Source organism: Malania oleifera, chromosome 13 (genome assembly GCF_029873635.1).
Source record: "Malania oleifera isolate guangnan ecotype guangnan chromosome 13, ASM2987363v1, whole genome shotgun sequence".
Taxonomy (NCBI): Eukaryota; Viridiplantae; Streptophyta; class Magnoliopsida; order Santalales; family Ximeniaceae; genus Malania; species Malania oleifera.
This window is the reverse complement of record NC_080429.1, coordinates 63,631,298-63,656,353: the sequence shown is the minus strand read 5'-3', so window position 1 is coordinate 63,656,353 and position 25,056 is coordinate 63,631,298. Positions and strand designations below refer to the sequence as shown.

At 37.0% G+C, this 25,056-nt stretch overlaps 1 protein-coding gene across 3 annotated transcripts in view; it reads left to right on the top strand.

Annotated features, from left to right (window-relative positions):
* LOC131146494 (probable cyclic nucleotide-gated ion channel 20, chloroplastic) overlaps positions 1–25,056 on the top strand; it is a 168,215-nt gene that overhangs the window by 78,347 nt on the left and 64,812 nt on the right. For all 3 annotated transcript variants that reach the window (XM_058096128.1, XM_058096127.1, XM_058096129.1), the window contains 2 exons: positions 769–906; positions 9,331–9,579. In XM_058096128.1, the coding sequence (XP_057952111.1) occupies positions 769–906; positions 9,331–9,579 (387 nt within the window). The remainder of the gene's footprint in view (positions 1–768; positions 907–9,330; positions 9,580–25,056) is intronic.

Sequence of the window (25,056 nt, the reverse complement as noted above, 5' to 3'; positions counted from 1 at the left end):
ACTTATTTTGCATTCGACTGTTGTGAATGTGTTCTTGTGGTATACTTTGGCTGATTAGTTAAGCGAGAGTGCTTTAGCTAGTGTTGCACGGCCCTTCACAAGGTGTGAAGTGTTTGGCTTGTGACACTCGGGGCGAAGAAGGGCCTCGACTATTTATGTGGGTTTTGGACTTCCACCTATCATGATGCAATATCGTGGCAATGGGTCCAGGCATTACAAAGGTATCCAAGCTAGATCTTGACTGGGAGTTTGGTAATGACACATTTCGGGGACAGCATATCCCTGCAAGGGCAAGGGACAGCCCAGAACTAAGTTTGGTAGGGTGGGGGAGGAGTTCCACGTCTCTTGGGGTGGAGAAAGGCCTTGGCTATATATGTGGGTTTGGGACCTCCACTGGTTACAATGCTTTTTGAAAAAACTGTAAGTTTGTCGCAAAGCGCACAATATTGTGGCAGTGGGACCAGGTGTTACATAATGTCATTCTGGTATTTCTGTGTTGATATGCTGCAATCTGGGAAGTATGATATAAGTGGAAGAGAGATGGAAAAAAAAAGATATTTGGTGTTTGGTATTTAGGAAATTCGATTTTTTTTGGTGTTCCAATAAATTCCTTATATGTCCCTTTTTGCCAATTACAGAAATTAAAATTATAGTTCAATTTCTTTTATGAAAGAAGAAAACTTAATATAATCTGATCGAGTCTCTTTAATTGTCATTTTTTGTGATTTGAATCCTGAAAAATTTATATGCTCAATGTGCATATTGCAGTTTAGGTTGGCATATGTTGCTCCTGAATCTCGGGTGGTGGGTGCTGGAGAGTTAGTTGACCATCCAAAGAAAATTGCTCTTAATTATCTCACTGGATACTTTCTTCTGGATCTTTTTGTTGTATTGCCACTACCTCAAGTAAGTTTTCTCTCGAATTAGATTGTCTTGGTCACTATTTTGTGTAATACACGACTGCTGTTTGCGCTGTTTGGTGTTGTCTTTGTCTTTTCATCCCTTTGGGGATTTATAATACCTACAGAAGAGCCCGCCCTAGATCAGATGATGCTATTTCTTATTCTCATTTCCTCTTATGTGGTCTAAGAACAGCATAGGAGCTATGGTCTACATAGTTTATATTGACTTGGCTTCTTGTCTCTGTTTTTCGTTACTCCTTTCATCTTCCTTTTTTAAATTTGATTTCTTTGTTTCAATGGCCTAAGAATCATAAGGCACATCACAGAAGGGGCCATTGAAAATTTATTGAGAAAGAAGAATGTTGCATGAATATGCTAACAGTGTAATCATTGTTGCCATAAGCACTGCATGGTTTATATTCCATTGTTTGCCTGTTGGCTGGTTTCATTTGTTATTTGGTTAAGGGGTTAATGCCTATTTCTAAGCCATAACCCTAGTCTGGTTCTCTGCTTGTTTTTCAGGGACATCATATTTTTGGGTTATTGCTGTCTAAAGCAGATTTATTTTATCTCTGTTTAGAAGTATGAAGATGAAGTGAGCTTATCCATTATATTTATCAACCATAAAAGCAAATATGATAGTCTCTAGGAAGATAAGTGGTGGGCTTAAGAAAACAAAGGGTAAATAACAGGGTATAATGTTATGATGTTGGACATGCAATTGAGTGTTAAGTCATGATGACAATGGGGGATAATTCAAATGAATTTCTTATCATGTGTGAAATCCTTTGTCCATGTGCACCATCTTATATTGCTGTTGAAGTACTAGTTGACTAGAATTTTGTAGTGAATATTTGGCTCCTTTTTATGGTATGCCAAAGTTTTCAAAAAGAAAAAAAAATTTCACCATGCTCCCCCAATGCTGGAGTCATTTGAGTTTGGGGAGAGATTGAACCATGGATGCATTTAATTAACAAAAAAAATTTAATTTAGGATACTTGAAAGCACTTTAATAGTCTCAATAGTTTTGTGTAAACTGGAAGACCTAAACACAGCCATAGGTCTCTGATGGAGAACCACCAATGGAGAACTTTAGATGTTTATATTGTAGCTAGGTTTTTATATTTTAGTTTGGGAAAACTCTGGTTATTTTAGAAGTTTAGTTAATTTAGGTTTATTTTGTGTATTTAAGTACTTGGGGATAATTTTTATTGGTGTTTTTATGTAAATTTGTGTTAGTAGTAGTGGGTATAAATGCTGGACATGTAAATTATAGTAACAGTTAATGTTTGAATCAGAATTGCATATGCAGTTTCTCTCTCTCTCTCTCTCTCAGGTTCTCCTTCTGCTTCTTCATTTTTCTTCCCCCCCCCCCCCCCCCCCCCCCCCATCTCTGTTCTGTTATTTTGTCTTTCTAGCTCCGTTCTGTCCCTGCTGCCAGCAGCCCCCTCTCTCTTCTCTTCTGCTCTGTTCTTCTCTCCTCTTCTTCTTTTCTCTTCTAATTTTCTCCCCAAATTCTCCCATGCTGGGTTTGGGAGCATGAATTTCAGACTTTGGATTTGGATTTTGGTGGATTTGAACAAATTTCAATACAATTTTATATTACATCTTATCCAAATCCAATACAAATTCAAATCCAAGACCTCTCCAAACATAGGGTCAATTCTCTTTCTATTTCTGAACTCATGTTGCTTGTCCTACATCAGTCTCCCCCTCTATTTATTTGTTTATTTTTCATAATAAAAGAATATATATTGAGAAGGAGAATGTGCAATCAGAGCAAGGATACTAAATCCTCAAGAAGAAAAAAAAAGAAAAACAAAGAACGAAAAGGAAAATAAATATATATATATATATATATACATATATGTATATATATTTTATAATAAAAGAAGGTGTATTAGATTGAGAAAGAGAAGTTACAACCTAAGGGGACAAGAGGTCTGCCTGAGAAAAAAAAAAAAAAAAACAGAAACAAAAAAAATAATAATAATAAAGATGAAAATTAAAAATAACAAATAAAAAATCATGCTAAATTATAAAAAAACTGAAAAGTACTCCTATCCAAGAAAACCCCTTTTCAATCCCTTTCCGTCATAATTCACTGAGCACTTTAAATTTGCAAGCTCCCTGCCCCTTCTTTGCCTTATACTTAGCCCCATCAAAGCGCTCTTCAATTCCACCAGCATCACACATTTTAAATCCAATTTATCCATGATATCTTGGGCTTCAAAGTCCTTCCCATATATCACCTCCACCGGTCTAGGTAAAATTCCATCATTGCTCTGCAGTTTATTATCCAATCCATCATTCTCAAAAATAGGAACCCCCTCCAATCCTTCCGTTAGGGCAGGATGTACATATAATAGATCCCTGAGAACATCACAGGAATCAGAAACATATTCATATTGTTCCCAAATCTCATCCAATAGCAAACCACCACCACAGTCAAACTCGCTGATGTCATAACTATCAGTATCTAAAAAATCTCATTTCTTAACCTCCTTTCCTTTGCTAACTCCATCACTTGCTATATCCTTCATCTTAGCAAGTGTATCTTCCACAATGATCAACTCTCCTTCAGAACCTCTCCTTATAATCTTTGGCTTTATCTCACTGGAATGGTCTCTTTCTGCTTCATATAATTTCTTCATTTTTGCACCCATCATTCCACATGAAGACCACCATGTAAGAATTCATGTAAGGAGGCATTCTTCACATCTTATTGATGTAGAGCCCAATACGATGTTGTAGCTAAGCAGATGAACAAACAAACAAAAGAAAGTTTAGAAGTCGGAAAGGATGTGTCAAAATAGTCCAAAGTGCACACTTGAGTACATCCTTTTGCAACAACATGGGCCTTCAAATGAGCCATACAACTGTCAAGATTGAATTCCATGATAGACACCCAACAACAACTAACCATCAACTTATTTGGACGATGTGGTACTTGCTCCCAAATGCCATTATCCTGTAACGAACGCATCTCTTCAACCATTGCAGTACCTAAAATGTGATAAGGCTTCAGAGGTAAATTTAGGAAGAGTAACAGAAGATAGAGTACTAGTAAAATAGTAATAGGAGGGTGACACAAAATCATTGCAAATGAAATTAGAAATTGGATGTTGGTACAGTGCACTACCTTTCTAGACATCAAGAGGAAAGATCAGTATCTGAGGAAACCAAAGTCGTAGCAATTGGAGGGGCTCTTCCCCACTGGGTCATTACAACAGAAAATTTGGATGATTAAGGTGACAAGAATGATCAAACTAGATAAAGATTCAGGTGGATTGTTGGGGAGAGATAATAATGTAGGATTTTGAATACTTGCAGCGGATAGGACTTATCGAGGTCACAAGAGTTGAAGGAATTAAAATAATATGGTATAGACTTAGAGAAGCAAGTCAAATGGGCTGAACAAAAAGAAAATAATGATAATAATAAAAGATACAACATATGACTACAACAAGAATGTAATTTTTAGATACACAATAGCCTAGAGTTATCCAACTTATCCCCCCCTGGAGTTAATTAGATGACGAGGTGAAGAGAATAAAAGAACTTTTGGGATGAGAACAAAATATGGTATTTTACCACCAAGATCAGTGGATAGCATCCTAATTGTAAGAGAGCTGGTTGTGAGCACAATATCACTCCAAAATACTCTAGGGACATTCATCTAATATAGTAAGGTACAAGTTACTTCAAGGATGTGTCTATTTTTCCTCTATGCAACTCCATTTTGTTGTGGAGTGATGGGGCAAGATGATTGACAAATCATATCAGACTTAGTCATATAGGTAGTAAATCGGATGTTAAAGTACTTCTTAGCATTATGTATTATCACTAGAAGTATTTGAACATGAAAATCAAATTGTGTCTTTACTTCAAAATGAAACATTAACTAAAGCCAAGTCACCCTTGAGTAGTCATTATAGAAGTTGGAAAAGACAACTTTGACACAACTTAACTTGGATCCAAACAGTTGAAATGGACTAACATGATAGGCTTTTGTGCCCATTTATTGACTCTAGAAGCTGGAAAATGATGATGCTTTCCGAATCTACATGGCACACACTCAGGAATAAACACAAAACTCTAAGTGGGAACTAGTTGTTTTAACTTGCCCAATGAAGGATGACAATGGATTTGGAGTTAAGTAGTAAAGTCCACATGCCTACTATCCTCCACCAATCATCTTTATCATCTTCAAATTGTGAATGACAACAAAATGAGAGACAATGTTACTAAACAATTCATAGATTTTGTTTTCTTGCTAATTGGCATAACATTGAAGGGAAACCTAGGAATGTACAAATAGAAGAAAAAAGAGAGACAAAAGAAGTGGATTCTATTTTTCTATTCACTTAACGGTTGTAGTGAACACATGAGGTAAGCTTTCATAATAACTGGAGGGTGGAAAAGTAATTAGCCACTTAATATTCTTGCCATATGGTCAGTGGCAGTCAAGGTCTTAAATTTCGATTTCGATTCAAATTTCAAAGCTCCAAGAGTACGGAAATTTCAATTTCAATGTAAATTTCAATTTCAATTTGAAAAAAGAATGGGAATCAGTACTAAAGCATGAAATTCTTTGTGGAACATTAGAAATGGTTAACAAACATAATAATGTAAGTTTTAGGACTTATTATTACAAGTTAAATATATCTATGTTGTGTATGACGTGGAAAAGTTGTAATATAGTATATATATCAAACATATTTGTAAGATAATGTACAGAAAACATATTCAGCTAATACAAATGAAATTCATGAATCATTTAAATATTATTTATTATACAAATAATGATAATTTAGACATAAATGGTTAAATAAAATGGTGTTGTAAGTTTATTTTTTCATATAATTTTAAAAGCATTTGTAATAATATTCAGCTTCGATAAAAATAAATAAATAAATTAAAAGAGAAATTTCACTTCACTCCTAAATCTCTTATTTGAATTTTCAGGAAATTTCATTGTATAGTTAAAATTTCAATAAGTTTCGCTAAAATTTCTAAATTTTGATAAATTTTGGGATGATTCGTTGAGATTTCGATGGAAGTTATGCAAGACAAAAATCGACTACCATTTCGATTTCGAGGGTGACGGAAACCGGAAATTTCGACAATTTCGTGGAAATTTGAGACCATGGTGGTAGTTGAATCTATAACCTAAGGTCTAATGAGAGGAATACTAGACGAAAAGCAAGCTAGAGGTAACTATAACCTAAGGTCTAGTTGGAGAAATACTCGATAAGAAGCAAACTGTAGGGTTGCCTATTTGAGCAAGAGATGCAATGGGAAAAGAATCTCTTTGGGATGCTTGATATTGCAATAACTTGGAATACTCTTCACCTGAAACCGATTTAGTATGTTGCAACTCACTTGCAGAAATTGGAATATGTGATGGTGGATGCATTGGCAATGCATGATAGTTTGCTATGAAGATCCCACTACTGCTCAATCATATAACCTCCTTGTCCCCAGTTAGTGCACTTGCATTGGGGGACTGGCCCTCTACCATGTCCATCCCTTCCATCACAACCACTTTAACCCTGGAAACTTATGCCACCACTAGGTTGACCAGAATCATCTTATGTAAGAAAGGAAGTCTTCTTGGAGCTAGTGATTGAAGCACTGGAACTAGGGGATGTGGAAGGGGTTCCAAAGGAAGCGCGAAGGATGCAAGAATAAATATTAGCAGAAGAACTATACTTCAGTATAATCCTATTTACAACAAATCTACCGAATTGAAAACGAATTCAGATCCTTACCTCGATTTTAGGGTAAAACCCGAAAATCTTCTAAATAATGATCTGATCCACTAAAATTGAAAAGATTCTCCTTCTAATCCACACAGAAACTTCCGATCGTCAAAATGGACGAAAAACAACAAAAAATCGTAGAGAGAGAGAGCTCGCTGGTTCTAGAGAGAGAGAGAGAGCTTTTGGGTTTTCTTAACCCTTAAGCAACCCAAAATGATATTTATAGAGCCTCGTCAACAAGATGATGCCTTTGTCGACGAGCTAGCCACTCAGTTTGTGGACGAAGCTATACCTTCGTCGACGAACGCCATCCGGATATTTTCTTTGGTCCGCTCGGTATTTCTTCGTCGATGAAGTTCTGAATTTCGGAGACGAAGAACTAAAGGGACTTTGTCGACGAACATACTGCCCTCATCGACGAACCCTGCTGTTATTCCCTTTTTGCCCCTTTCTTATTTATTTTCCTTGTTTACGGGTTCGGGTCTCTCTAGCTAGATTCTACAAGAAAGCGAAAATTCAAGTTTATATGGAATTAAAAAATGATTTTTGCGTATCAACAAGGATTAAATTCAGGTTTGTTTGCACTTTAGCTGCTAATTGATTCTATAGCATGGAAACTCCAATCTTATGTGTCTTATGCTAGGTGAACTAAAGAAGACGTCTACCAAAATTTTTTTTTTTTTTTTTAATCCCTTTTTTGGAGGATATGGCTAAGTGGAACTTTTGTTGAGGCAAGGTGAAGTAAGCTAGCAAATTCTTAGGTTTATCATAAGACGCCTCCTAGTGTTTCTTATCAAGTGGCAACTTTGATTCCATAACAAGGTGTTACACTATTATATTGCAAATGAAAATGATGTGGTCATCTTTCATTTACTGCTCTACTTTATCTTTAGACTATAGTTATGTTTGACAAAGAAGCTTTGAAGGAGAATCAAATGTCTTTAATTGGAGAGGAAATTCATGATTAATGAGATTGGAGTACTAGGAGATGAGGTTGGTCTCCTCCATAGGCGTTCACAGGAATGAAATGAATTTGTGGGGATCATCTTGTGTAGGCAAGCAACATTGCACGTGAAAGGTGCCATTGGATGAATCTCAAAGACCTTGAAAATTTCTGGGGAGACCAAAATTGACACAAATGAAATGGAAAATGTTAATTGACTTCTCTTTCTGGTCTCGAATATAGAAGCTGATGATGGCTTGGATATTAATTTCCTAGCAAATGGCTATAATTTACCACTATCTTGTACTGATCTAAAGCCAAAAAATAAAAAATAAAAAACTTGTAGAATTAGAAGGGACCAAATAAATGAACTTTGAAAATAATAAAGCTTGATTTAGGAAATGCCAAACCTGGATCACAATCATGATACTTAGATAACAATGACTTGTAAATTGAAGTAGACTGAAAAGGTGACTGATTTTTTGCTGAATTAGCACTGCATGATTGATTCCTTTAACGAACATTTTGTTGATCCTCTTGACACAGCAGGGTCTGATGACTTGAAAGAATCCACAGATGGTATTTATTAATTTGTTTTTTATTAAAAAATATGGTTTTTATTAAGCGAGATCAGGTTATACAAAGATGAGGATAAGACATCCCCTTCAATGACAAAATACAATTAAAAGAAAAGAGAAATAAAAATCACATCAAAATAGCATATGCCAGATCCTATCCCAGAGCAAACATACAGCAACCCCCCCCCCCCCCCCATTAAAATTACGCACATTCTTCTCCAATCAAATTCCTCATAGAACAGAAAAAACGGCTGAACTCCACTGTTCACTAGTATCCTTACTGCCAAAAACCTTTTACAGAAATAAGCAGAAACCCTTCCACTGTTTATGGACAAACCAAACACACCAAACAATCTAGCCCACATTCGCAGGCATTCTCAGAACTCTACTTGTGGTGTGTTTGATGAAGTTTGTGAGGACTCCATTTGTGAAATCTGATCAGTTAGTAGAGTTAGGATATGTTTTCATTTAGGCTTTATTTAAACCCGTGTTGCCTAGGTGTTGTAACAAGCTGGGGTTTAGGTTAAATTTACGCATCTCTATCTTGAGGAAGAGCGTTAGAAGGAAATATATTATTTTGTTAATTAGATGATGTGTGTAGGGGTATTTTTGTCCTTCATATATTTTTATAAGTGGGGCTGTCCTGGAGCTATACATAACATCAGGACTACTGACGATCTGGTTTCTCCCTTTTTCTTCTTCGTTTTACTTCCCTCCTCTAACCTTAACTGTTGCATTTTTTTCATTAAATATTCAATTGATTTCTAATGGTTTTAAAGTCTTAACGTTGTGATAAAGCATTTTCACTCTTCATGACACGGAAGGTTTCACTTCGAACAATTTTACTGAGCATCACATGGTGAAGAACTCCGTTTGTAATTATTATTGCATTTGCATAACACTTTTACTATGTTAATTTGCTACTAATTAAATTCATCAATATACAGAAGTCACTCTCTCTGCACACGCATGCATGCTCATGCTATTATTTTTAGAAAAATATTTTAGAATATCGTTGTACCCTCTTAATTCCTATACAATATTTATTCCCTCCTACCAAATGATACAAACAAGTTAATGCTAAAAGCTTAATTGATCAACTCTTTTCTCACCTTGTCATAAATTGTTTCCGTTGTTTGCAGATCATGATATTGCTGGTCTTACCAAAGTTCTTGGGGTCATCTGGAGCAAATTATGCAAAAAACCTTCTACGCACTGCGGTGCTGGTTCAGTACTTTCCCAGGTTGTACAGATTCCTGCCATTGCTTGCTGGCCAGTCTCCAAGTGGCTTCATTTTTGAGTCAGCATGGGCCAATTTTTTCATAAATCTTCTGACCTTTGTTTTGTCTAGCCATGTTGTGGGGTCATGCTGGTACCTCTTTGGATTGCAGGTGGGTGAAGGGCATCATGATGTGAAAGTCGTTTGTTGAGATTTTATTTTTTAGGGATATGTTGATTATGTTCTCCTTGCTTTCTTTGAACTCCCTTGCATTTACTGTCACACTAGTCTTTTTTTCTTTATTTTTCTGGTACATTCATCTCGTGTGAATAATTATTTTATGATTTGACTCTACTTTTTTTGCATGGCATGGCAGTTCTATGAAGGAAAGAATTTGGACCATAGAATACGTGCCTTATTAATAGATTAGTTAGTTAACCTTTTAAACCAGATACTAAATCCTTGCTAGTGTTCCTGAAAAAGGGTGACAAATTCCTCTTGATGGCCTTTGCACAAGGAAAGAAGAATTGACAGACTAGAAACCTGCATATTTCTAACGTTTCTGAATGCTATCATTTGACAAACCCATGCAGGATGGAGAAGTAGAAGAGATATAAGAGGGAAGAGAAAACCAAAAGAGAGGAAGTGGAACGTAGACAATCATAAACCCAAAAATTCCAATTTCAATTACAAACCAAATCCATACACTCCTTAAAAAACATAGGTATGTAAATGAAAGGAACATATTGATATTCCGATACTAACTTCCAAATAATTAAAGCCATAGAATCCACTAATTTAGGACCTGATAAAATACAACCAGAACAGTGATCCAAAAATGGAAAAATTAAAATTATAGTAATATCTTGTAGTTTATCCAACAACTCTGAATGCATGCTTATATGCAGGAGCTCGTTGTGTTCTTGTCATCCTCCCCCAGATGGAAAAGATTTGGGGGATTTTTAAACAAGCAAGTTGGATTCTGTATGTTCAATGCAATTTGCAGGCCTCCAAAGAAATTAAATTGGTTGTTGGAAGACTCATAGGAGGCCCTTTTGACAAATTAATCTTATGGCCATCTCTTCAAGTTTAAAGCCAAAAACTTTAATTGTTAACCTTTAGCAATTTCCATTTTCTTAGTTTCTTTAACTTGTTGCATTTCGGTTTTCCAAAACATTGGCTTACTCAGTTATTGTTGACCTTCAGCAATTTCCTTTCTCTTGGGAACTTTTTCAAAATCAACTTGTTGAAGCTCAAGTTTCAGCCCTGGCTTATTAGTATTCTTCTGACTTTTCCCCGCTTTCCATTATATTATAAATGATCTAATTTCTTTGAAGCCGTAGTGACTGCATTGGTAATTCTTATCTGGATCTTTTATCTTTGCTTTAGCATGAGGCATGGAAAATTGTCTTTAAATTTTTACAAACGAGAAATAAATTCAATATTTGATGACGCAAATACTGCAAGTTGGGTTAGACAAGGAGTGGGGGAGGAAAATGAAGAGGAGAAAGGGGGAAAACTGCAATCAGCGATCTTAGAGTTATGTACAGCTCCAGATCAGCCCTGTGCATATATGCATAATGAAAAGATACAAAGGACATAAATACCCCTATATGCACCAGCTAATTACTAAAATAATATATTCCATTCTAACACCCCGCCGCTCGAGGTGGAGGTGTATAAATATCACCTAACCCTAGCTTGTTATGACAATTAGGCAATATGGGTTTAAATAAGGTCTTCGTCAAGACGTCACTCAACTGATTCAAAAAATTTCACAAATGGTGTCTTAACAATCCTCTTCAACAAAACATCCTCACAAGATGGTAGTCAACTTCAATGTCCGTTGTCCTCCCATAAAAACACTGGGTCACTGCAAATGGCAGCTTGATTTGCAAAAATATCTGTGAGCTCCATTATCAAGAAAGCCATCTTTGACATAAGAGACATCAACCATACAAGCTGACTAACTTATTTTGCTTCTGCATTGGATCTCACCGCAATGGTTCTTTTCTTGCTATGCCATGTAACAAGATATCCACCCATAAATGCACAGAGCTAGCCCCATCTCAACTTGGAAGATATTCATTAAATATATCGCTTATTTTTTATGGGATTTTAAGTTCTTGAACTTCAAACAAAGTATTTAAGAAATTTCTATTTTGGCCATTTATATTAATATGTGTAACACTAGTAATTATTATTTATTAACTACCTACTGATTTATTAAACAATTTGATATTACTTAGATCATCAACAACATTGCATCAAAATAAAAGACATAAGCATTGAAAAAGATAGATATGTTTATTAGTTTATTGTATATGTATTTTATTATCAATTAGCATTTAAATTTTCAAAAATTTTCTACTTACTTCTAGGTGGCTATTTTCTGTTAATAAATTTTATTTTCCTTTAATAAAAAAAAAATAATTGTAACATATTTGAAGTTTTATGTAATTTTGAACTCAAAAGTTCACTAGAGCATTTTATTCAGCCATACATGTCTTAATTAGTTGTTTTTGTGATGCAATTCTGCAATTTCAATTTAATTTTTCATTTATGTCAAGTGTTGTTATTTCTGCAATTGCTTGGGTTCAATCAGTTGGGCTTGCTTTGGTTCAGTCAGGAAAGGAAAAAGAGCCTGTACCCCAAAGACTCTTTGAGCTATCGGTGCTAGGGGTATTTTTGTAGTTTTTGAATTCTGGGGTTTATTTTGGTCAAATTAGCCTTGGGGTCATTTTGTAATATTCAGGGGCATTTTTGTGATGGTAGTTATTTTTGGTGGGGCTTTAGAAGATAAGTGGTTTTTGAAAAAAGGGGGGGGGGGGGGGTTATGTGCAAATTAGGAGTTCGCTTCTCTTGGAAGCTTGAGGCCTAGTATAAATAGGAATCTTCAACCATTTTTCCCAGAGGGTTTTTGGCATTAGATTTCTCTCTAGATCTCAGCTCAAGACCAGCTAGGGTTTGAAGATTTGGAGGCTTGGTTTTTGAGGATTCGACCCTGAGGTGCCTACCAGTCCCTCCAACGCTTCTAAAAGGTGCAAGAGGCTAGCAGAAAGCTGCTGCTAGGTTCTGAAATAGTGCCAAAACAGGTACTAATCTGAGGATTAACTTGCTGTTGTGACAAAAAGTAACCTTTTTTTTTTTTTTGGTGCCTAGAAATAACAGTAGTCTCTTTATTATTTCGAGGATTCAATAGCTATTTGAATCGAGAAAGGTTACTAACACACTGTTCTAAACCTTAGCCTTTATTTGTGAATTTCTTCTTCTATTTCTATAACCTATTTGCATCAAATTGGTGTCAGAGAAAGTTTGATCTTGTGGGTTCATGGCTGCATGGGGTGGAAGAGTAAATAGGGGCCATGGAAGTTGATACATGACTGTTGAGATGTTAAGGGAGCTGCAGGAACAAGTTAGTCAACTTACTTAGCTTGTTACACAAGCTATGGGTAATTGAGACTGTCGAAATGATGGAGACAACAAATATGATTTTGTTAGAAAGAAATGAAATTAATGAGCACTTTGAAGCTGAAATTGACTGATCTAATGATGATAGGAGTTCTGAAAATGAAAGGTTGGCACAAAAAAATGAAAAGCCTCCAATATGGGAAAATCGCATTGTATGTGCTCTACAAAATTCCAAAGAGTATGGTGTGCAAGAAAATATTTCAGAATTTGATGGTGATATGGAAGTCTAAGAATTCTTGGACTGAGTTCATAGCATTGAGAGTATTTTGAATTGAAAGATGTGCTGGAAGAGAGGAAAGTGAAGCTTGTGGGGGCAAAGCCAAGGGTTCCTGCTTCTACTTGGTGGAAACATTATCAAAATGATTGTCAAAACAGGTGAAAAGGACAATCAAAAGATGGACAAGATGAAAGAGAAGCTGAAGGCTCAATTCCTACCCCTGGGATTATGAGCAAACCCTGTCCCAAAGGGTTCAAAACTTGACGCACCATGAGGAGTCAGACATGGAGTACCCCAAAGAGTTTCATATGCTTTCATTGAGGTGCAGTCTTGTTGAAACGGACCCCCAAAGGGTTAGTTTCTATGTGACTGGTCTCAAAATGATCATACAAGACCAAATAAGCTTGCAGCGGCCTTATAAGGTGAGTGATGCCTATTAGCTTACACTAATAGTTGAGTTGAATCAACTTACCTGCAGCATGCCTAAGAAGATTGGGACAGAATGGAGCATTGGTGCATCAACTAGTAAGGTGGGTGGCAGCTCTGGAGGTGGTCAGACAGCAGCCCCTATGCGTGCTAACCAACCAACCAGCAATAATATGGTAAAGCAACCCATGTAAACCAGGGGAAAACAATGGTGAAATGCTACAGATGGTTCAAGCTTGGCCACAAGTTAAATAAGCTTGCCAAGGATCAAGAGGTTGATTGTGAAGAGACTTTTGAATTCTTGAGGACCCAGAGCAGCAACTAGAACCTGAAAAGGATATGGCAGAAGAGGGGATTGAGGGTGAGGCTTTAGTCATTCATAGGTCATTACTTTCCACTCCAACCAGCGGCAACAATTGGCTAAGTAAGAATATCTTCAGAACTAGATGTACAGCTAGTGGAAAGATTTGCAGCTTGATATCTGATAGAGGGAGCCATCAGAATCTGGTTTCTCAAGAGATGGTAGATGTTACTGGTTATTTTAGTCATTTAGCATTATGAGTGTGCTAGTGTTAAATTAATAAGTGAGAGTTAGTAAGGGTATTGTGGTCATTAGAAAGTACTTGATATAAATTATAAATAGAGGGAGAGACCTATTGTTGTGTTAGGTCTTCCGTTTTACGAAAAATTTCAACATGGTACCGAAGCAAGTTTCAACCTAAACCATACCAACAAAACAAACTCAAGTCATCCCTGGAAAACACCCTGGCCATCGCTGCCCTTCTCAGAACCATCGAAACCCTTCCATATTTCACAAAATCAACCACACAGCAAAAACATAACCCTCCAAGCTATAGCCATGTAAAATCCCATCGTCTGAAACCACCCCATGTTCCAGTTGACTTCCAGTAGTTCTGATCCCATGTGCCAGTGCAAGAGACAGTTTCCAACCAGTTTTTGCTGCATTTTTTCTTCAGCATGTCTAGATTTCTTCCATAGACCATAATTTGAAGTTGTTGGGCATGTGTTTTGTTCAAAGATCCAATTTTTTTCAACCATGCACTCATGGCAATCTGTTATTGTTGTTTGGTATTAGCAAAATGTTGTGATATGTGACTCACATACTAAGTGGAAAGCATGCACAAAGGGAAAGCATGAAGGAAAATTAGGGTACAGCAAGGCAAACCGTCAACAGTAGCCCTGTAACCGTTGACGGTTTGGAGCAGTGTCTGAGAGATTTAACTCTCTGCCTGAAACCGTCGACGTCGACGGTTTGTTAAATTTTGAAAGAGGGACGTTAAGTTGGTTGGGGTTTGGAGGGAAAACCTCCGGGAACTTTATATATGTGTTGTCTCAGATTTATATGTGTAGGTTGGTTGTACATGGTTGATGTATTGTCCATGTCCTTTTGGACAAGAAGATAGTGAATTGTTGTCATTTGCTCTCATAGATGTAGGCATTGCTGAACCACGTAATTCCTTGCGTATTGTGTTGTTATTGCTTTCATATGTTTGCTGTGGATTGTTTCTTTGTTTTCAGCATTGAGTGTTGCATGTGTTTGATCCTTTATATTCCGCTGTGCAATTTGTTTTTCACAACAAGTTGGTATCAGAGCATTCTTTTAATGGCCTCTGGAACTTCATCTGCAAAATTTAACGTTGTCAAGTTTGATGGAACTAGAAATTTTGGTCTGTGGCAGAGAAGGGTGAAGGATCTCTTAGTGCAGTAAGGTATGGTGAAGGCCTTATACGGAATTCAACCCGAAAGTATAGATGAAGCAAGTTGGAATGAATTGGAGGCAAAGGTAGTATCAACCATCGGACTTTGTTTAGCTGATGACGTGTTGTATCACATCATGGATGAGGATTCTACAGTAGCAGTTTGGCGAAAATTGGAAATCCGGTATATGTCTAAGTCTTTATTGAACAAACTATTTCTTAATAAAAAGTTGTATTGGCTTAAGATGGTGGAGGGTTTGGATTTAAATCAACATATCAACGCATTCAATCATATTGTGAGTGATTTGATGCGTGTTGATGTAAAGTTCGAGGAGGAAGACAAGGCGCTGATGCTATTGAATTCCCTACTTGCGTCTCACACGTATGAAAATTTGGTTACCACTCTGACATAGGGAAAGAAAGCTTGAATTTGGAGGAGGTGACAAGTGCATTGCTCGGTTTTCATCAAAGAAAGATGGCCAGCGATGAAATTTCACATGGGGAAGGGCTTGTGGTGAAGAGTAACCAGGAATGTGGGAGAAGTAAGTCTCGGAGCGGATCTCGGTTGCAGTCCTAGAAGGACATAAAGTGTTTTAGGTGCGGTAAAATTGGGCACCTAAAACCAGAATGTCCGGAGTTGAAGAAAAGGAATGTTGAAAATCAGGAGGGTTCGTAAAAATCTGCAAATGTAGTGGAAGGAGACTCAAGGAGTAGTGACGGTGATATGCTATATGTTTCATGGGGTTCAAAGTGCCTCATGGATTCTTGGATCCTAGAGTCCGAATGCTCCTATCACATGAAATCAAATAGAAAATGGTTCAGCACCTACAGGTCAATTAATGCTGGTTCTATTTTGATGGGAAATGATATTTCATGCAAATTAATTGGTATTGGAAATGTCAAAATCAATATGTATGATGATGTTGTGAGAACCTTATGTGATGTAAGATATGTACTAGATCTAAGGAAGAATGTAATTTCATTGGGTACTTTAGATTGTAACAGATATAGTTACAAGTCTGAAAGTGGGGAAATGAAAATGTGTGAAGGCTACTTGATGGTGATGAAAGGGCAAAAGGTAATAAGAAATATCTATATACTGCAGGGTATCATAGTTGTAGGTGGAGCTGCAGCTATAGAATTTGAGTCAAATGTTCTGTGGCATATGGGTTTAGGGCATATGGGTGACTACACGTATTCAGATGTTTGGGGACCGGTGAGGATAGCATCACGAGGTAGACATGTATTTCGTGGGTTTATCACGAAAGGCCTTGGTGTATCTCGTGTGGCACAAGTCTGAGGTGTTTGCTAGGTTTAACTTGGGGTTGAGGTAGAAAACCATATCGGGAGAGAGATCCTCAAGTCAAACATTGGGACTAAGTACGTTGGTTTAGTTTGAAGAATTTTGTGAGCAGGGCAGGTTATATGCAGGGCTTGCAGGGAACTTATTGGTGAAGTCAGTGAGTATGACGCGTTTCACGTTTAACAGATCGCCAAAGATATCACTAGATGGGAGAGTTGCAGGAGAATTGTGGGCAAGTTTTGCGGTAGACTACTCGGGTTTTAGTGGATGTCCACAGGTGCACATTTCTAGTGAGGTGGGATCTAGGCTTGGTGTAATGTCCGGACAGGAGGCGGTCCCAACCTAATGTTCCAAGGTTAAGGTGGAGCAACAGGTTCATGTTTTCAATTTTTTCTAAGGAGTGTATGTTCGCCAAAATGGAGATTGTTGTGATATGTGGCTCATATACTAAGTGGAAAGCATGCACAAAGGGAAAGCATGAAGGAAATCAGGGTGCAGTATGGAAAACTGTCGACGGTAGCCCTGTAACCGTTGACGGTTTGGAGCAATGTCTGAGAGATTTAACTCTATGCCTCAAACCATCGATGGTTTGACCCAAATTGTTGACAAGTTGGCTTAAGAAACCCAGCGTAGATTTCAAATTTTGAAAGAGTGACGTTAAGTTGGTTGGGGTTTGGAGGGAAAACCTCCGGGAACTTTATATATATTTTGTCTCAGATGTATATGTAGGTTGGTTGTACATGGTGTATGCATTGTTGATGTCCTTTTGGACAAGAAGATAGTGAATTGTTGTTGTTTGCTCCCGTGGATGTAGGCATTGCCGAACCACGTAATTTCTTGCGTATTGTGTTGTTATTGCTTTCATATATTTGTTGTGGATTGTTTCTGTATTTTCATCATTGAGTGTTGCGTGTGTTTGATCCTATATATTCTGCTGTGCAATTCGTTTTTCACAACATAAAGCCCATTGGTGAGCCTCTTCAAGCAGTGGCAGTTTTCATACATTGATTTTGTGAGGCTGAGGCAGTGTTATATTAGTTTGTTGGTGACTTGTCCGTGGTTGTTTCAGTGGTTCACCCTGTTTGTGGTTGTTCTAATTACTTTGATTGTTCCTCTTGTTTGTCATTGGTCTAGTTTGTGAGTGTTGGAATGGAGTCTATGAATCCCAAAAATATGTTTCTTTCATCGTAGCCACATATTACTACCAAAAAGTTGGATGGAAAGAATTGTATTTAGTGGTCTAAAGTTGTTAAGATTTATTTAGCAAGATTAGGAAAATATGACCACTTGTTCCAATCTAGGCCCTCTAATGAGAAGAGAAAAGACTTGCGGATTGACAAAAATGTTTTGATTGTTTCCCTTTTGTGGAACTCGATAGAACACCAAATTGCACAGATGTCAAGGAGATTTGGGATTATGTCAAGCTTTTGTATTCTAGTAACATTACATGTATGTATGATTTATTACTGGAGTACTTTAAATTACAACAAGGAGGTTGGAGTGTTATGGAGTATTTTTCAGCAATGAAGCATATTCTAGAGGATCTTAACATCGTGCAACCTATAACCTCCAATGTTTGCAAGATGTAGAAACATAGGGAGCAGATAATAGTTCATTGGGTTTTAGAGGGTTTGAAATCCAAGTTTGAGGCAATCCAATCCCAGATACTAGGTTAGTGCATGGTTGTCATCATCTGCCAATGTTTATTCTCATGTCCTTTGTGCTTCCTCAAGCACACGTTCTCCTATCCTTACATCTGGCTTTGAGGGGGCTGCCTTTTTCAGGCAGGGTGATTATTTTTTCTAACTAAGCAGTTGCAAAATTTATCAAAGTTGTTCAAGTGGCCATGGTGGAAGGGATGGACAAGGTTGGGGTCTTTTTGCAGGTGTGCTTATTATGGACAAGATGGTTGTACTATTAACCAACGTTGGGATCTCCAAGGTAAGCCTTCCTATGTTGCCTATGCAACTACCACAGGCTCAACACTTTTGAGGCCAAGTGGGGCTGCAAAGAAGAAAGATAGGCATATTCTTCAAGTCACTTGCACCTTACTTTACTAAATGCATGTTCCTATAGTGTTTTGGAGAGATGATGTACTTACTTCTTGCTATCTTATCGATGTCATCCTCTATTCTCAATGATAAAATTCCCTACTTCATTCTCTTTCCAAATTCATCTCTATTCTCTCTACCTCCTCGTGTATTCGGATGTGTGTTATTTTTCTATCAGCTAATCCCTAGTGTTGATAATTTGAATCCTCGTGCTATAAGATCTATCTTTCTAGGCTACTGGTGCACTCTAAAAGCATATTGATGTTGTAGTCCTAGTCTACATCGCTTTTTTGTTTCTGTCGACATTACCTTCTTTCAGTTTACACCATACCACTCATAGTCCCTAAGTGTTTCTGATCTCAATGAATCTTTTCCTCTGCCTAATCTCACAAAGTCTAGTTTGTTGTCCTTACCCTATCATCCAACTATGTCTCCATGTAATTTGAGCCCTTCTCTTTATCTCGATTGTTTTAATTTGTAGGCCTATTCACAATGGCGGCTCCAAGGAAGAGAGTCCTCACTAGCTTCTTCTACCCTACCTTTGGTTTCCTCGTCTGATGATCATATTTCTCATGATGTTTATCCTCCCATTGTGGCCCGAAAAGGTAAACATAGAAGTGCACAACATCCCATTTTCAACTTTGTTTGCCATGATTTCTTGTCACCCTTTTATTATTGTTTTGTTACTATACCACCCATTTCCCTTCCTAAACCTATTTCTGAAGCCTTAGCCCACTGTAGGTGGAGAAATGCAATGGTTGCAGAGATGAGTGCATTCATATTTCCAGGAAAATGATACTTGGGAATTGATGTCCCTACCTCTTGACAAATCTGTGACTGGTTGTCATTGGGTATGTACTGTGAAAGTCATTCCTAATGGTTTTGTGGCTCATCTGAAGGCATGTCTTGTTTCTGACGAATATACTCAAGTGTATGGTTTAGATTATTTAGACAATTTTTTCCTGGTTGTCAAACTTAACTTAATTTTGTTAATCTTCTTGGCCACCAGGTGTCACTAGCGTTTGCATTAGTTAGATGTGAAGGATGCTTTCTTGCATGGTAATCCTGAGGAGGAGGTCTATATGGAGCAACCACCTAGGTTTGTTGCTTAGGAGAGTCAGGCTTAGTGTGTTGGCTCAAGAAGGCATTATATAGTTTAAAATAGTTTCTAGAGCATGGTTTTGTCGATTCAATGATGCAATACCTGAGTTTGGCCTTCAACGGTGTGTAGTGGAACAAGTTGTGATTTATCATCATACTTCATCGAGTAGTATTCTTATTATTGTTTATGTGGATGATATTGTAATTACAAGTAATGATGATCAAGGTATTCAAATCCTGAAACATTTTCTACAAACTAAGTTTTAGATCAAAGATTTAGGACCACTGAAAGACTTCTTGGGTATAGAAGTATCCAAATCTTATACGAGAACTTTTTTGTCACAAATGAAGTATATTCTTGTTCTTTTGGATGAGACTGGACTATTGGGATCCAAACCTATTGATACACCCATGGATCCTAACAAGTTAGTGTTGGATATGGGTGATTTGTTGCCTAACCCAAGATGATACTAGAGACTTGTTGAAAAGTTGAATTATCTTATAATCACTCAGCTAGATATATCTTTTGCAACAAGTCTTGTGAGTCAATTTTTAAATTCTCTGAGGAGAAGTCATTGGGACATAGTAATTCACATCTTGAGATATCTCAAAGGTGCACCTGGGGACTATGGCATCATATTATTATTTTGGATCTTCTAAGTGTAATCATTTTCTACGAAAAGCGAGAAATTGTCGTTGCCAGCACCAAAAATCAGGTTTATTGCTTCATTTTATGAATTTTCAAAGTGAATTTGTTTCATTTCACCATGACACTTGAGATCAAAGGTTAATTGAAGATGGTTCTTGAAAATTGGGGGTCAAGCTTATGGTTTTGTATGATTAGATTGAGAATTGTGGGCAATTGTGTTAAGGGCTTTTGGTGATATATGGTTTTAGTATATATGATTAAGTCCAACAATATGGTAATGACTTACCAGAAAAATGAATGGCTTTTGTCATACTCTGAGCATAATATTAGGCCATTCCTTACCATTCTTAAGTTTAGGGAAAAACGTCTGCAAATTCATTATTAATGGAAGATGCCCTATGAATGTGGTTTCTAGAAATGGAGTCACTCGTATAGAAATTTATTTGGAACCTCATCCAGAGCCTTATAATATATCTTGAATCAATTACTCTCCATTACATCTTTGTGAAAGATGTTTGATTCCTTCAAATGGGTGAATATTTTGCTAATGTTTGGTGTGATATCACTCCCAAGAATATTGGCCATGTACTCTTTGGTTCTCCTTGGTTAGATGATTTGGGTGTTAGTCATGGATTTGAGGACACATGTCTTCCACCATAATGGTAAGAAAATCATTTTGAAGCCTGCTCTACCCACCAACCAAGACAAAGAACCTATCGTATTTACTCAACTCGAAGACACTAAAAGCAAGGAAATGCATGTGTTGGAAGACATCCAAAGTCTTTCAAACATTCTTATTGTAGAGTTTGTCATTCCGAATGAAATCATTGATGTCAATTCTCAATTCAATTTTATAGTGCTGTCAATGCAGCATGGTTTTGTATCACTCAATTGTTGGCTTTTGAAGAGTCCAAGTTTGCTTCTTACTTTTAATCCTCCAACATTTCAAAATTTCAGGAAGAATTTTTTTCTAATTGGAGGAGATTTGATGTAGGACAGGAAGCAAGACCTTGGGAAGATCCTTTTTGGAGAATAATTAAGAAAAATTGGGTTAAGGGATTCTTGGGTTTAGTAGTTTATTATGTGTTTAGTTTAATTAGTATAGTATTATGTGTATTTTGGGAGCTTGTTTGTAATATGTGTATTCTAGGGTTATGTTTGTAATGTAATGTAATTTTAGGAGCATGTGTAATTTCATGTAAGTAGACTTTCTTATAAATAGTGTGGAAGCCATGTTATAAGTAGGTTGATGAATTTGAATTTCAATTGAACATGAGTTTTCTCCTTATATCTCCTCTCTTCCCCTTCCTTCCACTCTTCAATTTCTTCTCATCTCTCCAATGGCTGCAGATCTTTGATGCTGCCCTGGCATTACCTATGGAATGAACCTCTAAAGATTCCCTACAAACTTGTTAAGCCCAAATTAGTATCCCACCCATTTTCTTCTTTGTCATGTTCACTTTTTCTTACTATTAAAGCTTGATTACATTGTTGGTCCACAACCTTCTAGCTTAAGCTTTCAAGTAAAGTGGGAATTTAACATGGAATCAGAGCTGGTAACTAGGAGGTCTTGGGTTCTTGTTTCCCTTCCTGCATTTATTATGTGGTGTTTTAAAAATTATTTCATTCCCAGTAATGGGTGTTATCTATCGTGTGTGTATCTTACCACATGCTATCAGGCTGCACGTGCGAGGGAGTCTTAAAGCTTGATATACATTGTTGGCCCACGACCTAATAGCGTAAGCTTTTAGGTAATGTGGTAATCTAACAATTACTTTGTGACCAAGGGCCTTCAACTCCAAGGGAAACCCTAATACCCATTTAGCCAAAAGGGCATTGTTTAGACACCAATTACCAAAACCCAGCGATCCTTCCTTCAACCATACACCTCTTACCACTTAACTAAATGGTCATGCCTCTCCCCTACACCTAATCAAAGAAAATCCCTCATCACCCTCTCAAGCTTTTGAACTACCCCTCTTGAAATCCTAAAAAGAGTGAAAAATATAAAGGAATGATAGACAAGATAGTCGTGAGTAATTCTGCCACCTAAAGAGAATAAAGCTCCTTTCTTACCATCCAACCTTTTTGATACGTTGGACACCACCAGATCCTACAAGGCTAAGGAACGAGGCTTACCTCCCAAAGGAACTCCTAAATAGGTCAAAGGCCACTTTAAAATAACTCAACCCGCAAGGGAGGTCAGTTCCATCAACCTCTCATAGGCAAGGTTAACATGCCCAACATGACTCCTTAAGACCTCACAACCCCCGTATCTACTGCTGTAGCTATGTACTCGATACATCCACTAAAAGGACAAATAGAATGGCAAAAGGATCCACTTGCCTAACCGCCCCACAACCCCCCCCCCCCCCCAAAAAAAAAAAAAAAAAACAAACACAACAAAAACTAAACCATATTTTAGACTGCGACATCCCCTTACTCAATTCCTCCATTTATCAGCAATCCATTTCCTCCTAAACATCCTATCCAAGAAACTCTGTCATAAGCCTTCTCAAAGTCTAATTTAAGCAAAACCTTCTCCTTTCTATGATGAACATCCTCCACAGCCTCATTTGCAATCAAGATGGTACCTACAATTTTCTTCACTCCCAAAAATGTACTTTGGGCAAGAGAAATAATATTGCTAAGGAAAGAACTCAATCTATCAGCAAGCAAGGTCTTAAATTTTGATTTTAATACAAGATTTAGAAATTGTCAATAAACATATTAATACAAGATTTAGAACAATATTATAAATAAAATACATCAATAACATGTATATGGTTTGGTTAGCAATATTCTTTTGTTTCCCTCTATTTCTCTTTCCTCTGTGTTATATGTGCCTAAGTTTCCCTTTAACCTATAATCAGTTAAACACTTAACTAAATCTCATAAATAATATGTTGTGTTATTCAAGATCTCTAGATAAGGAAGGGGATTGGTTGAGGGCTTGAGAAGGATACCCTATACCATTTCAATGGTAGTGGTGGATCTAGTTCTTGTCATACGACTTCTTCAAATTCTACTTATGGTGTTTCTTTGTAGTTGCATACCAATTTGGGCCATCCAATCCTTCAAATTTGTAAGTTTTACCCATTTCAAGTCTATTTCTTATTTTAAGTGTTTTTTGTGTCAATTAGGAAAGAAAATTAGGACATCATTCCATCCAAAGTCAAGTCTCATAGTAAATCATGATATCCTCTTATTTAATCATATATTTGGGTCCTCATAGAATCAAGAATTTGACTATTCATCAGTATTTGAGTCCTTTGTGGTTGATTTTTTCACGTATGAATTGGATGTATCTAAGTCCAATCTGAATTTCCTAAATGCGTTTACTCAATTCTACTAGGAAGTAAAAACTTTGTTTGGCATTTGTATTCAATTTTTTTCAATCTAGTAATGCACCCAAAATTGTTTAAAATGAGCTCTAGTCTTTTTTTATTGCACAAAGAGATTATTTATCAAACATCAAGTGTGCATGCCCCCTCAAGATGGAGTAATTGAACGGAACAGTAGACATTTTCTTGACATAACACAGTCTCTACCTTTTATATGCATGTTCCTAGAATCCTTTGCATTGATGAATGTTCTATGTTTTGCTTAACAGGATGCCCTCCAATGATCATAGGAGGACAAATTCTCTCTTGTATCGTGTTCCCAGAAACATCCAAATTCTGTGTTGTGCCTCTTCTCTTCAAGTGCACATGTTTTGTTTTCATGTTCCAAGTATGGTCTAGACAAGTTCTCCCTCATGCTGTTAAATGTGTCTTTGTTGGGTACTCGAGAACTCAGAAAGGATGTAAATCTTATGTTCCCCACATTCACAAGAAATATTTTAGTGCAGGTTTTACCTTTTTCTGATGGGATGTCTTATTTCTCTACTGGCGGGTCTTCCTTAGATGAATCTATTTTGAGTCCATTAACAATTTCTTGTTCCGCTTTGTGTGTTGATCTGCCTGTTTCTACCTATCTTCACTTCCAAAACCATTAGATTCTAACTCAAAGAATCAATTAAGGGTTTGCGAATGATAGAATGCAAGCACAATCATCACTACCACCATGCAACAGTCTCATTTGCCCTTTGCTGTTTCGTGTACTGGAGATGCATCCTCGTGCAACTTGGATTTGCCAATTGCTTACCAAAAAGTTACTCGAACATATCAATAGACCTTGGTTGCTTATCCCATTGGACATTCTGTTTCAGTTCTTGACCTTCCTATTTCTATGTGTTCTTTTTCCTTGTCCATCTCCTTTATTGATCCAGTGATCCCTTCCTCAATTGTTGAAGTGCTTTCTATGCATAGGTGGAAGCATGTATTGGATGTAGAAATAAATGTAATGGAGTTGATTAGATGTTGGGTGTACACCATCAACTATTTTCACTCTATCGAATGGCTTAAGGATTAGTTGGTTGCCAAAGAGTATGCCCAAACATATGGTATTGATTGTTTCAAGGCCTTCTCTCTTGTTGCTCAGATAAATTTTGTTCATGTGCTGATCTCTTAGGCTCCAATTAATGTTAAGAATATTTTCTTGTATGGAGATTTTCTATAAGAGGTGTACATATGTTGCTCAAGGGAGGATGTTAAGGTATATAGGTTGGATAAGATCATTTATAGTCTTACCCAACCTCCTCAAGCTGTGTTTGACAAATTTATTATGGTCTCTAGAAATTTAGTATGGTGGTCTCTACATTTGATTCTATCC